At 36.2% G+C, this 16,690-nt stretch overlaps 1 protein-coding gene across 5 annotated transcripts in view; it reads right to left on the bottom strand.

Annotated features, from left to right (window-relative positions):
- Positions 1–112: 112 nt before the first annotated feature.
- The window catches only part of Znf106 (zinc finger protein 106), a 67,498-nt gene continuing 50,920 nt past the window's right edge, over positions 113–16,690 (bottom strand). For 4 of the 5 annotated variants that reach the window (XM_013359068.4, XM_078048924.1, XM_078048926.1 and 1 more), the window contains 10 exons: positions 16,391–16,536; positions 14,674–14,808; positions 12,400–12,516; positions 11,386–11,577; positions 10,356–10,418; positions 9,091–9,210; positions 8,543–8,614; positions 6,988–7,059; positions 4,682–4,828; positions 113–4,060 (listed from right to left, as the gene is read on the bottom strand). In XM_013359068.4, coding sequence (XP_013214522.2) covers positions 4,004–4,060; positions 4,682–4,828; positions 6,988–7,059; positions 8,543–8,614; positions 9,091–9,210; positions 10,356–10,418; positions 11,386–11,577; positions 12,400–12,516; positions 14,674–14,808; positions 16,391–16,536 — 1,121 coding nt within the window. In that variant the 3' untranslated portion in view covers positions 113–4,003. The remainder of the gene's footprint in view (positions 4,061–4,681; positions 4,829–6,987; positions 7,060–8,542; positions 8,615–9,090; positions 9,211–10,355; positions 10,419–11,385; positions 11,578–12,399; positions 12,517–14,673; positions 14,809–16,390; positions 16,537–16,690) is intronic. The other variant, XM_078048925.1, reaches the window with a different exon arrangement.

Raw genomic sequence — 16,690 nt, 5'->3', positions numbered from 1 at the left:
GGTAGTATGATATAAGCATCTTGTGGTTTTCCACCTAATTTCCCTTTTCTCTAGCCAACAGGAAAGGGTTGACTATGAATATGCAGACAAGGTAACAAAAGTAAACAGCTGATTAGTAAAAATTACTTTATTTTCCTCTCGTATTTGCTTTATATCTTGCTTTACAAAGTTATGAAGTTCACAGCTTTATACCAAAACGTAAGAAGACTAGGCTATTTGCTTATAAACATTTCTGCGGTCAAGTATTTCATTCTTATCCATATTCAATATTTTAAAAATCTGAAATCAAGGGTGCTGGAGCAGCTCTAGGGCATATATTTATCTTTAACAGGAGAAAGATCTTCAACAGCCTTTCTTGACCCCCTCTGTACCCAATTCACTGGTGTACTATCTTAAATTTAGAGTAACTCTGGGAAACTTCAGTCACTATATGACTGAAGTTAAATTTAGAGTAACTCTGGGAAACTTCAGTCACTATATGACCCAGCAGGTCATAGTTGGGTTGAAGGTGAAGTTAGAAGCTGGTGTCTATAACAGTAAGTCTGATTTAAATGAGGATTCCTCATCCACTTGTATGGAACTCACAGCCCAAATTGCCTCCATCACAGCCTCTTTCCTATCCATAAGATCTCTTCTCTTAAACCCTGAGGGTCCTACTGACTTGTGGCAGGGATAAAACCACTGTTTTATAAAAGTGGCAGGTGCGGCCTTCATAATAATGCTAGGAGCTCTCCTTTAGGTAACAGAATCAAAATTTAGAAGAAAGCCTACGTAAACTGCAATTATTTGAGCAAACCAGAGTGTACAGGCTGTCCAAATCCCACTTTACAATATACTTCAGTCTTTTCCAATGAAAATTCCATGCCATTCCTCTACTCCCACCAAACTGGCCACATGCCTAAGTCACTAAAGTTGTTCAGAAAAAAGAACAAAATGAAACTTTTATTAAGCAAATAATCACAGAAACAGTTTTGTCTATAAACTGTATGTAGGTAATGAGCTAAACACTCAACTTCTAATTCTTAGAATTTTTTCCCCACCAAAGAAGGAGTGTAAAAGTAATGACTTGCTCTCAAATTTGAATAACATCAGGTCAAGATAACTCTTCGCTCTTTTTGTTTCCACTGTTTGTTTTGTAACTGAGGAATATGCCAAAATATTTTTTGAATTTAATTAAATTTTTGCATAAAATTTGAAGTGACTGATATTTTATCAGAACTGCCATTAAAACATTAGCATATGCTAGTACACATTTTAGCAGTCAAGTGTTTCATTCTTATCCATAGTCAATATTTAAAAAGTCTGAAACCAATGGTGCTGGAGCAGCTCAAGGGCATATACATCTTTAATAGAAGAAAGATCTTCAACAGCCTTTCTAAAATAATTTATGGTTTTCTTGGCTCTGAGCTGTTAGAATAGGCACAAACAATTAAAAATCACATTCTACAAATGGCCTCCAATTACTTATAAGAAACGTGCCTGTTCTGTCAGGTTGTTAAACTATGTCCTTCCTCTTGAAGCCTCTAAACAGCAGAATCAGCACAGACCCTGAGCCACAGCTCTTCTGTAAGGGGAAAGAAGCGACAGCTGTAACAATATCGTGGAGAACCTAAAAAACAGCGAAAGTTTTGCATAACTTAAGGCGCTTAAAGGTGATAACACAACCATAAACAACTGAAATGCTTATGGTCCCTTTATTTCTCAACAGAGGGCTAGACAGTTCATTCTAGATAACACTTGAACCTGATGTTAGAATATCACATGTTCTTAAAATGAACACATTACTACCACTTTTTCAAAGAAATCTTTTGTGAAATAAAAAATACCACAAGCACAGGTGCCCACCCATATATATGCATACAAAGGAACTTTCACACATACATATCCAGAGGTAGATACATGCACATGAGTCTACCAAGTTAAATCCAAATCACACTTCTTACCTATCCTACCAGTCTGCAATACCCTCAAAGGTTCCCCTTGACTGCCCAACACTTTACATTCCCCTTTCCTGCTATACAAAAGTTCCACCATGGTTGTTTCAGACACATCCTTGGGCAGAACAGAGCACCTATGCACCAGGCTTTCTTAGCACACTGCCCTGCCAATGTGGAAATGCAGTCACTGCAGTTCAGAAAAAGACCAGGTTTAGCAACAAATCCAAAATGACTTTCCTGGAAATTACTATTTCCAAGCTCTGAACAGTGTGGTTTCTCTTGTTACCCTTACAGGAAATGGAGGTGAGAGGCAGGAAAAGCTTTTAATCCCACACAGAAACAGTGCAAATATACTTTATCAAGAGGATCTTCTCTGTTCTCTATACAGCATCATGCAAACCTAAATATGTGGTTAACAAGAGTTTTCCACTCACAAGCACAGAAATAGCTTGTGGAGCCATCCATTATCTGGTAGTAGCTCCTACATTAGTTCTTAACATTTTCTAGATCCAGTAACAACCACTAGAACCTTTCCTGGAAAAAAAACCACATTCTTAGTCTTGTATACAATTTCAGGGGAGTTTCAGTCCCTCTTGCACCTGTCTATGAGCCCCTGGGGAAGCCCCTGCTCTGGAACTTGAGGGAAGGATACTCAAAGACATGTGCACTAACAGGGGATAAACTTGGATGCTGGCAATCCTAAGAAACTGTAGGTGTCACACACCCTGTAGCTCAGTAAGTGAACAGGGCTCCTCCCTCTCCTTTTCTTGGCCTCTTTGAAGAATCTGAGTTTTGAGAATTCAGAAACAAAAGGTTAGAAAGTAATATATGTATAGCTTTACTGGTAAGAGTCTAGAGAAAATCTAGAAACAAAGCAGTTCCACTAAGTCTTTGGTGATTTGGATGTTTCCAATGGACACAGCCTTTCCTTTCACCATAATCCTCTCCTCTCCCAGCTAGCAGGGAAGTGAAAGTAAAGACACTGGCTTCAGAAATAAGTCTCTAATAAGCCTGCCTGAGGCCCTAAAAATTATATCCAGATGCTTTATTCTAACTCTCCCTTCTTGGGTGCTGCAGTTGGGTTGAAATCACTCTGTGAGTCCAAAGGAATACTTGATTTGCCATCAGTATGGGTTCAACAGTAAGAGATGGGGGTAGGCAATAAAGTAAACCAAAAGGTTTCAAACCCACAAGAAGTTTGGAGAGTCAGAAATTTGGGGAGACAAATATACATTTCCAGTTCAAACAGCCTGAAAATATCTGTAGCAGTGAGCAGCACCCAGGTCTAACAGCAAAACAGAAAAGTAGACAGACATTAGGTTGGCACGTTTCTTCACACTGAGCACTTTATCAAAATTTGCACTGAAGTTCACTAGGGAAAGCAACTTGAAAGGAGTTACATAATGGGACTTAAACATTTGAATTTCTAAAATAGTGAACAGAGCAGCTATTCTAGCTATTTATAAAAAATCTGTGTGTCCGTTAGCATTTAAAGTCAGTTCTGTCCATCTACAAAGCAGGTGATTAGTGAAACACACTGCACATAATTTTTAAGAAAGGAAATGATTTGCTTACAATTTAAATATCCAGTTGTTTTAACTGGAGAAATTAAAACTAATCCTGAAAACCTACCATTTGAACAAAATGTATTTAAAAGCCTGACTACAGGTCTAAACCATCATAAGAACATACACTTGAAATCACAAACTGAAATCAACAAAATATGTTTGTATGATTAGGATCAAACTAGGTAACCAACTAAGATCTGGATATTTAATGAACATCTGAAGAATGGTAGCAGCATAAATCACTAAATGTCATGCAGTCACAGAGGATGGTTCCTTAAAATCTGTTTGACTGTTTAAACCCTCCAGCATGAACTTGAAGTGTACTCTATCAACCCACAGAGCTGCCCAGACTTATGCTAGTTGTTAGCCTGACTGCTAACCCCCTTTCTCCTTCCCCATTTCACCGGAGAAAGGAAGACAGTGGCTAGTGTGAGGGGCCTATGTGAAAACAGTTCAACTACTAATGTAATGACTTCCCAACATGGGAGGCAAAAAACTTCATGAATCAATTTTGCTGTCATCTTCAGCATGTCGTTCAATGTGTCCTGCAGCATCCTGAGGAAAAGGGAGAAGGGCTATGAGAGACAAGTTGGTGATAGAACAGAAGAAAGCCAAAGCCAAGTTAAGCCATTATATAAAATAAGTTTTATATGGGATTCATACCTGAAGACAGTTAGGAGCTGGCACTTTGCTAATTTATATGAAAGTATGCACTTATGGACTTAAAAAAACTCTTGTGTTAAAGAGTTCTTGTCCTGGGGGCTGGGGATGTGGCTCAAGCGGTAATGTGCTTGCCTGGCATGCATGGGGCAATGGGTTCGATCCTCAGCACCACATAAAAATAAAGATGCTGTGTCCACCAAAAACTAAAAATAAATATTAAAAAATTCTCTCTCTTAAAAAAAAAAAAAAAAAAAAAGGAGTTCTTGTCCTAACACAGGAAGTTCTGTTATTGATTTGAAACATCTGAAAACATTCCCCTAAGCTCTTTCTCAAAACCTACATAATTACTTTGAAAATCTCATTGAATTATTCCCCAAGTCTCTGAATAAAAAGAAATTCCTCAGCCCTCCTCCTATTTATTAAGAGTGTCCATAATTTCAATAAAGTAAAGATTTGCCAGCCTCTGCTCTGAGCAGTCTAAACCCCAGTTAACCTTGAATCCCACTCATGTACCTGCTTGGATCCTTTCCTAGCAGTGAAAAAAGCATCACAGTTCTTCCAGCGACATTTCAGAGTCTGAAAGTTTGGATTAGTGTGATCAGTCAGCAAATGTTGTTTTAAGTGATCTATAACACCAAATATCAGAGAGCAACCATGCCACTGCAAAGGAAGAGAATGAGGAGACTAGGTAAAGAAAAGCACAGTAAAAAACAAAACAAAACACCCCAAAACAACAAAAAACAGAAAGAACACAGTAAACATATGATCACAACATCCCTTGTTTTATTCCATAAATACTACGGAAGCAAAAAGTACACCCCTTATTTTTTTATTTTTGGCTATAAACATAGCAGGGCCAGAGGCAACCAAATTATCAATATAATGAGGACCCCGAAGGACTGAGAAATCTTTTGATACTTTGGTATTTTGAGAAGATAAAACACTAAGGTAGCCATTACATCTTGTTAGGGGAAAAATTAGCAAATATATATAAATGAACAAGCATAAATTCAGTTCAAATCATAGTCTTGACCTTGCCATCATAAAACAGAATTTCGATCTTAGACTATTTATTACAAAAGGTAAATAATTTTCCTGTAATACTAAAAGGGATATGTTTAATAATCCTAAGAACTGATGACTTGTAAACTTGGAAATAAAAATGTCTTATAAAGAAAACTACATTTGTGGAAATATTTGTTGTCATGGAAGCCTGACTTTTCTCACAACGTTTTATCATTTGAATCATAATCTTTACCTACTTAAAAAATTATTTATGTATTTTTAGTTTTAGGTGAACACGTTTTGTTTTTATATGGTGCCAAGGATCAAACCCAGTGCCTCATGCATGCTAGGTGAGCACTCTACCACTGAGCCACATCCCCAGCCCCTTATTACCTACTTTTTTTTTTAAAAAGTGTAACTTTACTTGTAAATGTGGCTCATTTTCATTATTAGTCAGAAAAGCATAAAAACTGGCTTAGCATTTTCCCTGTAATTTGCTTGTAATAAACCTTATAGCTCTAATCTAACAATTTATTTCTAAAAAGTAATGCAAATTTTTAGATTTCCCATTGTTAGACTATTCCATCCCACCATATATATATATATATATATACACATACACACACACACACACACGTACATATACATATATATATATACATAGACACACACATATATATACATAGACACACACACATATATATGTTTTTTAAAGTATTTATTTTTTAGGTGTAGTTGGACACAATGCCTTTATTTTATTTATTTATTTTTATGTGGTGCTGAGGATCAAACCCAGGGCCTCACATGTGCTAGGCGAGCACTCTACCACTGAGCTACAATCCCAGCCCCTAAATATATTTTTTTATACAAGGAATTAAACCTAGGATGCTTAACCACTGAAGTACATCCCCAGGTCTTATTTATTTTTTATTCTGAGATTAACTAAGTTGCTAAAGCCGGCATTTAACTTGTGTCCTTCTGCCTTAGCCACCCGATCTGCTGGAATTACATGTGTGCACCACCACCTCTGGATCTTATTGTACTAGATTTTGCTTACCTTCACTGGCAAAATAGAAAAAGACAGCAATACAGAAAAAAGCTGAAAAATAATTAGGCTATGGATAAGTCTAAAGTCAAATGTAAAATAAGTTTTAAGGGCTAATCGATTGGCCCCTTTACCAAAATAAAATTTAGGTTGGTGAACTGAGGTTTATAACTTTAAGACTACAAATTTTTACTTATTCCTCAGAAACCAATGAGGATATAAACCAAGCCATTAAACATTTAAAATCCCTAAGAAGTATGTGTAGTAGAGGGACAGGTCACAAAAAGGAAAAAAAAAAAAAAAAACCCCACAAAAAACCACTTCTGCTTTTACTTCATATACTTTTGATATAGTTGATATTATCTAATCTTGAAAGACTTTTCATTAAAGAAGTATAAGCATTTTATGTATGATTCTTAAAAGAGCTTCCTTGTCCTACAGTAAAAGGCAAAAAGTAGATGCTCAAATACAAAAATGCTATACTAATGATAATAAAAATCTATAAACTAGCCTAGGGTTAAGCAATTCCTAGGTCCGGTGACAGGAACAATTTCTTTTTTTTTTTTTTAAATATTTATTTATTTTTTAAGAAAGAGCGAGAGAGGAGAGAGAGAGAATTTTTTATATTTATTTTTTAGTTCTCGGCGGACACAACATCTTTGTTGGTATGTGGTGCTGAGGATCGAACCCGGGCCGCACGCATGCCAGGCGAGCGCGCTACCGCTTGAGCCACATCCCCAGCCCCGACAGGAACAATTTCAATGCTTACCCAACAGCGGTAATTCTGCATCAGATTTAGTCTCACAGCCTGAATACTGCCATCATAACAGCCAGTATAAATCTAGAGAAAGAGATTTATAACACTGGATGAAAATATACACAAAGAAACAACTACAAAACACCTTTAAAATAAGAGTTTAAAAGATGGGGTTGGGATTGTGGCTCAGCGGTAGAGTGCTCGCCTAGCATGGGCAGGACCTGGGTTTGATCCTCAGCACCACATAAAAATAAAGACATTGTGTTGTGTCCATCTACACCTAATTAAAAAAAAAAAAAAAATTGGGGCTAGGGATGTGGCTCAAGTGGTAGCGCGCTCGCCTGGCATGCGTGCAGCCCGGGTTCAATCCTCAGCACCACATACAAAGATGTTGTGTCCACCGAAAACTAAAAAATAAATATTAAAAAAATTTCTTTCTCTCTCTCTTAAAAAAAAAAAAAAAAAGAGTTAAAAGAAAATACAAACCTAAAGCAAAATAAGTTCCAGAGTACTAGAATGGGAGCCACTCTTGGGACTGTGGCTGAGAGCAAGCCTGGCAAGACTCAGGGGGCATTTACCTTTTTTTTTTTGAACCCAGGGGTGGTTAACCACTGAGCCACATTCCCAGTCCTTTTTAATATTTTATTTAGAGACAGGGTCTTGCTGAGTTGCTTAGGGTTCACTAAATTGCTGAGGCTGGCTGTGAACTCACAATCCTCCTGCCTTAGCCTTCTGAGCTGCTGGGATTACAGGCATGCAGTACCACACCTGGCAACACCTACTTATTCTTCAACCCAGGTATCTCTGGTTTCTAACTGGTGTTGCTTATTAGGCATCTGCATTTCATTGCAGGAAAGGGTTCAATACTCTTTGAAAAATACTCTTTCAATTCATTGCAGGAAAGGGTTCAATACTCTTTCAAAACTCTTTGAGTTTGAAAAATATCCATACTGGCTCAACCCCACAATTTAGACCAAAATAAAATATATGAAGGTTTAGCAGGGTTAAGAGAATTAGCTTCCACTTAAAAAAAAAAAAAAAATATATATATATATATATATATTTGTGGTTGGATATAATATCTTTATTCTATTTATTTATTTTTGTGTGGTGCTGAGGCTAGAACCCAGGGCCTCGCACGTGCTAGGTGAGCATTCTACCGCTAAGCCACAACCCCAGCCCTATTAGCTTCTACTTTTAGGTCTGCTATAACTATGTCACACTGGCCAAATCTCCTGACTCCACTTCAGAGTTCTGTTCAGATCATAATGTCTTTGGAAAAAGCACCACTCAATTTTTAAAAGCATCTTAAATATATCTTCTAGTGAAGGATGGTCTTAGATTTTTACTGTAATTATTTTCACTATAAACAAAAATGAATATTCAACAATGTTGCTGTGTTATTTCTCACTATTATTATGCCAAGAGATAAACATACATTCAATAATGAGGCATACAGAAACAGATGTCACTTTGGGAAGTGACAAGTAGTAACATATTATCAGTATGTAGAATGTCACATAAACACATTCAAAGGCAAACCTCTAATGAGGCAAATAATACTCACCATGCTTTTATGGATGGTCATACACATAATCATGTCTTTGTGTCCTCCATAAACTTGCAGTCGATCATGGGACTTAGAAAGAAAAACATGGTAATAAGGTTATTTTTACCTTGTGCTTAATAAACAGTCCCTGCAGGCCTTGGGAGGCTTAAAATTGTATCTCAGGCACTAACTAGAAGAACCAGTAGTATTCTAACAGAACCTAATGGCAGTCTCCTTATTAAGTCCTACTTAATAAGAGGAGTTGATGATAAGTAGTAAAACCAATTTCTTTAAAATCAAAGTCTCATAATTGCACACAAGGAGAACTATTAAAAGAGAACTCTTAAAAAAGAGACTGAGGTTGCCCTCTAGAAACCATTTACATTTTGACACCCATGCACCTCTCACCAAGTATCTCAGAGTAGTGTCTGTCAGAGTGTGGTCCAGTTTCATAATTATTTAGAGTGTTTGTAAAAGAAAAAAAATGCAGTATCAAAAATCAACACTAATCCCAAAAGACAACCTCCCCAAACCATTCAAGCCAAAATACTGAATCTAAATTTTACCTGTAATTCATAGACACGAACAAATTTATCCAAGCAAGCAGTCACCATCACTTTTCCTAGGATATTCACCACAGTCACTGCATGATTGTGACCTTTATAGATCCGTACAAGTTCACCAGTCTACATCAGAAGAAAAATAACAGTCACTAGACTGATTTTTAAGATTCCTTTCTACTTTTGAGATTAATGATTCTATAATTCTAAGAGGCATAATTCTGAGGTTATCTGTAAACCCATGCATCTGTTCTAATTTTAAAAGCTGAAGTGCTTCCACAGGCATTTGTTACCTATATAAAATACATGCAATGTATCCTGATAGAACCTAATGTTATAGAAAGGGAAGGGCCACAATTCTATCTACAGCTTTTGAAGTACAAGTTGAACATCTCTAATCCAAAAATATGAAATCCCAAAATTTCTGAGTGCAGACATGACACTGCAAGTGAAAAATTCCATATCTGACCTCCTGTGACAGATCAGTCAAAAACAAAACAATAAAATTACCTTCAGGCTATTCACATATGAAATATAAATAAATTCCATGTATAGACTTGGGTCCAGTCCCAAAATATCTTATGGAAATATTCCAAAATCTGAAAAAAAATTTGCAATACTTCTGGACCCAAGCATTTCAGATAAGGGATATTCTGCCTGTACTTTTACTTTCATAATTTCACTGAATCTGGACAAATCCATCAAGTAGGATTATGCCCCAGTTTATAGACCAAGAACTTACCTTGTGCTTAATAAACAGTCCCTGTAGGCCTTTGGGAGGCTTAAAATTGCATCTAAAGTACTAACTAGAAGAACCAGTAGTATTCTAACACAACCTCATGACAGTCTTCTTATTAAGTCCCACTCCTCAAAAGAGGAATTGATAATAAGAAATAGTAAAATCAATTTTTTAAAAATTAAAGGCAGCTTCAGAGCTGCCTTTACGCCGTAAGTACAGTCTTTCAGCGGTTTTAATTTGTTCTATTTTAAACTATATAACACATCCACTTTCTAAGAGCCTCAGGTGCTCCATTTAATTTGCTTAAATGAGGCATTCAAACAAAACCTTGAGTCTGTCTCCTACTAAAAATTTTGACAAAGTCAGGATTTCTGGATTGCTCAATATTATCCAAGAGCATATACATAAGAATTACTATTAATTTTTTCACTGAATAAAGGACTTAATTTAAATTGCAAGAGGGCTGAGGAAACTTCAAGCTTTAACCACCATTTTATGAAAGATTTCCTTAGACTACATCAACTTGGCTTACATGAATGTTGTGAGCATGAACTGACTGATCACTGGAGCCACTGAACACAAGATCATTCACCACCTTAAAGAGAAAAAACCTCAATGAGTTAGATTCTGTACAAAGTTCTCAGTTTCCTCTGTTAATTTATTACACTGGTAGATCTAATTTCTATTCTACTTTGAGCTGAGCACGAACCAGGTATAAAATAATGATTCCAATGATTGGGGTTGTGGCTCAGTAGTAGAGTGCTCGCCTAGCATGCACAAGACACTAGATTCGATCCTCAGTGCCACATAAATGTAAAATAAAGATACTGTGTCCACCTAAAGCTTAAGAATAAAAAAATAAAAAATAATGATTCCAAGACAAATTTTCTCAACTGAAACTTTTGCTCCATCACTATAAATCACTATGAACTGACGAACTGACAAGAACTGCCAAGTTTATTAGCTCTCTGGACTGATTAAGAAGCTCTTATAGTATAGCCACCTTCTACAATAAAATACTTTTATTTTTTTGTGGGGGACAGTACTCGGGATTGAACTCAGGGGCACTGAACCACTGAGCCACATCCCCAGTTCTATTTTGTATTTTATTTAGGGACAGGGTCTCACTGAATTGCTAAGTTGCTGAGGTTGGCTTTGAACCTGCAATCCTCCTGTCTCAGCCTCCCGAGCTGCTGGAATTACAGGCATGCACCACTGTGCCTGGCAAAATACTCTTAATTTCTTTTTAAATAGTTTTTAGTTATACATGGACACAATATCTTTATTTTGTTTACTTATTTTTCTTAGTGTTGAAGATTGAACCCAGTGCCTCTATGTGCAAGGCAAGTGCTCTGCCACTGAGCTATAACCCCAGCCCAAATACTCTTATTGTCTCTCAGTTAATATATTAAAAATGAGCATTTCATTTGGTGAACCAGGCATAAAGAAAAGGGTTACTTCCTTGCTCTTTTCAAAGTAGCTGTATTCTAAATGTATTAGATAACAGAGAAAATTTGAAACTATTTGTGCCAGACAAATCTTGTCTTTTATACTATACTTGCCTTCATGCAAAGAATGGTCTTGCTATGGCCCTCCAGAGTTCTGAGGAGCAGTCCATTCCGTGCATCACGTACACTGATTGTACAGTCATAAGATCCCACAACCAGCAACTTTCGGGCGCCTTCTTGAGCTGTGGCAAGACAGCTGACTGCCCGAGGGCCATGGCATTCAAAGATTTCAAGCTGTTTATTATTCTGAAAAATAAGTCACCATTATATAAAATAAAAGCAACCTTAGTTGTAAGACTAACAAATTCCATCTTATAGACTACATCTTTCATCCACTTCCTTCTCTTAACCCTTAGTCTAACCTTTCAAGTCAACTTCCATTATAAAGTCTCCTAAATGATCTCCTTGCTTCTACTAATACCAGTCCTTCCCAATCTCATCAACTCCCCAGTGACTTTTTTAAATATAAATTGGATCTTGTTTCTCACATTTTAAAGCCAACAAAATGAAGTCCAACAACCTTAGCAAAACACAGATGCCCTTAAGAATTCCATAAACCTTACTGAGAGCCTAGCAAATACCAGATATTCAATAAAGGCTTGCTCAACAAATGAGTTTATCTCTGGGTTAGTAAATAATAAGGCCGCATGGGCATTAAGGCAAAACTCTGATGAGTTCACTTTAATGAAAAGGTCATCCTCATGAAACCCTACATCAGTTCCAAATCACACCAATGTCATATGTGAAGGAGTTCAGATTCATTTCTTATGGTATCATTCTTAAAATGAAATAGACTGGTTTAACCTGTGACTCATTATTTGGCCCCAAATCTTCAGACATGGTTTAACTTAGCAGTTATATTTTGGTCCTGGCACCTTTGAGTCTAAACAGACAGAAGAGAGGATCTTATTTCATTTACATCAGAAGACAACAGTTTTTAAGTAATGGCTAGTTCTGCTATTTCCCCAACAGAAAATGGAAATGCCTGCCCATTACTTCTTCCTGTACACACTCATTCTATTTTCAAATGGCAAGAGAAAACACCATTTTCTTCCCCCAACTACTAACCTTTATGTTGAAGGTCACCACAGTACCATTTGCTAGTCCAGCATAAAGAATTCGCCATCTACTATGGAGGCAGAGAACCCGGTCTTCCAGATGTAACTGCTCCACACACTCTCGGGTCTGACAAAAGTACACAATTATCTAATCAGCAAATAAGATATGAAAACAATTCCTCCTGAAAGTAGAGTTTCAAATGACTCTAATGAGGAAGAAAATCATGGCATTTTCTATTTTGTACAGGATTTTTTAAAGATCTTTTTCCTCTTTGAAATACGAGGCCAAAGATCTCCAGGCTATAGGTAAAAATGGAAAAAATATATACATTCTAATAATGGTATCTATGTTTCTAATTACAAATGTAGAAAATCTTCAAAGGACACTATGAGTCTTAAGTCTCTGAAATAAAATGGACAAAGATAAAAATAAATAAGTAAAATAAAGGTATTGTGTCCATCTACAGCTAAAAAATAAATATTAAAAAAGGAAAATGTTGTATATTCAATAAATGCATTAATCAAATGTGTATTCCTATAATTGGTTCTCTATTTCAATAACTTTCAAATGCCTTCTTCAATATGGTACTGGTTTAACTAGCCATTACTACGCAGGAAGCTTTTTAAAAATACAGAACCGCAAGTTCCTGAGATTGTAATTCAGTAGGCTTAGGAACCTGTACTTCTAAAAATTTTCCTTAAGGGGCTGGATATGTAGTTAGCTCAGTGGCAGGGTACTTGTCTAGCATAAGCAAGGCCCTGGATTTGATCCTCAGCACTACAAACAAACAATTTCCTTAGTAATTCAAATGCACATACAAGTTTAAGAAGTATCTACTTGATATAACTTTCAAGAATTTTTTCCATGAGGGACTGGGGATATGGCTCAAGAGGTATCGCGCTCGCATAGCAAGCATGAGGCACTGGGTTCAATTCTCAGCACCATATTAAAAAAAAATAATAGTAATAAAAAAATAAAGATGTTGTGTCTACCTAAAACTAAATAAATAAATAAATAAATATATATATTAAAAATAAAGAAAAAAAAGAAATTATTTCCATGTATTTCCCAGGACTGGATTATTCTAGAAAATCTAATTACCTAGAACCAAGTATAGGGCCATATATAGTATATATGCAAGAACTATTGTTGAGGGTTGGAGGTGTGGCTCAGTGGTAGGGTGCTTGCCTGACATGCAAGGCCCTGGATTTGATAGTAGCAGACAAGAATTTAAAAAAAAAAGAAAATAATTACTAAATGGTACCCAAGTGATTAAAGGCCAAAGTATAGATTTTAAAACATATCCAGTGTTTTAAGCTCTCCAGATGAATCTGATGCACACTAAAGTTGTGAACAGTGCCACAGAAATCAAATCTTAATTATTAACAATTCAATTAAATACTGACTTCTTCCCAGTAAAATACAAGAACCTTGAACTAGCACTGACTATATTCCCTCCCTTCCTTTTTCCTATTATCATACATATTCCATCTATAAATGTGATAAACCTAACGATATAGAGTCATAAATTTTGTATCATATAGTTTTGTCTTTTAAAGAAATTAAGAACATATTATGTAAGATTTTGGTGTAGGAGCAGTGCTACAGCTTAAACCCAGGGCCTCATGACTCCCACTGAGCTATACATGTACATAATTATGAAACCATATATTATTTGTAATTTTAATGAGATTTTCTCACTTAGTTCAAAGTATTTAGGTTTAAAAATTTTAAACATTTTGTAATTAATTCTATCTAGGCAAAATTTTGGCATAGGATGTAAAAGCAAAAATTAAGAATATTTGAAAGAAAGACCAAGGGGGATATATATTATTAATAGTAGGATATAAATAATACTGGAAAGAGACACAAAATGTGGTTTATATCTAAATCTCATGTCTACCCAAGGTAATTCAGTATGCTAAAACAGGTTCAGACACAAAGAAAGTCAAATGGGTGGAATGAAGTATCTGCCACAGTATCTCCATTCAATACAGTAAATAGTCAAAGGCTCACAATTATCACTTTTTTGGGGAGCGGAGGCGGGGTATCAGGATGACCAAGGATTGAACCCAGGGACACTTAACCACTGAGTCACATCCCCAGATCTTTTTATTTTGAGATGAGCTCTCCCTAAGGTGCTTAGTGCCTTGCTAACTTGCTGAGGCTGGCTTTTAACTTTTCAAGCCTCCTGCTTCAGCCTCCCAAAATGCTGGGATTACAGGCATGCAACATGGTGCCTGGCAAAATTACAATACTTTTGATTTCTCTAGACCCACTTACCTTAACATTATAGCAGTGAATGGTGTGGTCACTGGAACCTGTGTAAAGGGCAGCATTCTTTCCAGAAGTCTGAGTAACCAGAAGGCAGTTAACTTTGGAAGTATGGCCCTCAAACACACCAATACATTTCCGACTCTAAAATCAAGCAAAGATTAAATGATTACTTTTAGGATGTAGGATTAAACAATACATTTCATCATCAACAACAAAAATGCTAAAACTTTCAATTCACTCAATGCCTGGAATAATGCCTGGTACACAAAAGATATTCAATAAATATTTGTTCACTGAATGCCTATCAAAACAGTCACATATACTGAGCTACATAGAATTATGTTAACTGAGACATACAAAAAAATACTTAAGGTAATTCACTATAATGAAGGCCAGTACTGGGAGGGTAGCTCAGTGAACAGCATATACATAGTATGTGCAAGGACCTAGGTTCAATCCATAGCACTAGAAACAAAAAAAGGTCCAAATTTTCATGCCTAGGGCAAGGTTCTCTAACACATAGACCAAGCACCTAGCAAATTCAAAATGAAGCTAATTACCCATAAAGTTGCATGTTTGACCATCAGCTTGAGAATACTCCACAATACTAAAAAAAAATGTGTCAGGTGCTACTACAAGTCTTCAGGGTCTAGGTATGATTTCCTAAGGGAATTTCTAAATGTCATTTCTATGTATACACCAAAATCTATTTAGAATATATGTGTGTGTAGGGACTGGGTTTGTGGTTCAATGGCAGAGTGCTCGCCTAGCATGTGCAAGGCCCTGGGTTTGATCCTCAGCACCACATAAAAATAAATAAATAAGTAAAATAAAGGTATTGTGTCCAAGTACAAGTAAAAAATAAATATTAAAAAAGTGTATGTGTGTACAAGCTATATGTACGTATACACATACACACACACACACACACACACACACACACACACACATACCCCTTGTAATTTAGAGATGGACTTGATCCCCCTGGATCTTACACTCATACTTCTTGTACCACCGTCTCCTTTCTTCAGTCATTGCTGCTGCTACTCATATCACTAGATTAAAGGAACCTATATACCTACTGCCTATAGTAAACAAATCTTTCTGGTTCATCAGCTAACTTTTTAGTTTTTACTGAATTTAGTAACTTTACATACTTTTTCACAGTGTTTGTGAAGATAACATACTGTCCCTAAAGTTTCCTGGCTATCACTATTGATAAACAGAATTAGTTTTGACATACCTGAAATCCAAAACTTAAATCATAAAAGTATAAGAGAGTGAAAAATTGCTGCTCTCCTCAATAACTTGGATTCTGTAATTAATTAATTATTAGGGAAAAATGTTTCCTCTAATACTCCCTAATATTCATATTATCACTAATACAGCAGCTATGCAACTGACGCCATCATCAACTCCAGTGTAGTACCTGACTGGCCTAAGCTTGTTTATATAATTCCACCCCCCTTTCTGGTGGTGAAAAGAAAAACAAACTCCAGAGGCACTTTACAAGGCACCTTTTAGGAAAAGATGATATCAGAGAAGACAAAGATAAGAGAGAAATAATAAAGTCCCCAGTGACCCCACTGAGATGTGGATCAACTACAACTAAAGTCAGTAAAACCCCTCAATAAATTCCCCTCCATGTTGAAGAGAACATGTATGAACAAGATTTTCCAAAACCTATATAACCAAAAACATTCAAAATGTCACATTCACTTACCACCAGATTATAAACTCGGACAGTTTTATCTGCTGAACAGGTATACAGTAAGTTTCCAAATATCTGAATAGCATTCACTGCAGCTTGGTGCCCCTCAAAGCTTCCTTCTGTGGGCTCATCATCATCTCCTGGCTCTGAAGATATTTCTAGAAAACAAGAATAGGTTTCAGAGACATGTCTGCTACAGTCTAGAAAGATACTCAAAACTCAAAAACATTATACCATATAGTTGTCCCTGAATTAAACCTAAAGATGATTTCCTAAAAAGTCTATTTTCTCTAGCAGAATATAACAATTCTC

Source organism: Ictidomys tridecemlineatus, chromosome 5 (assembly GCF_052094955.1).
Source record: "Ictidomys tridecemlineatus isolate mIctTri1 chromosome 5, mIctTri1.hap1, whole genome shotgun sequence".
NCBI classification, from domain to species: domain Eukaryota; kingdom Metazoa; phylum Chordata; class Mammalia; order Rodentia; family Sciuridae; genus Ictidomys; species Ictidomys tridecemlineatus.
Note: the sequence above shows the minus strand (reverse complement) of the source record. Positions and strands in the feature narration are given on the sequence as shown.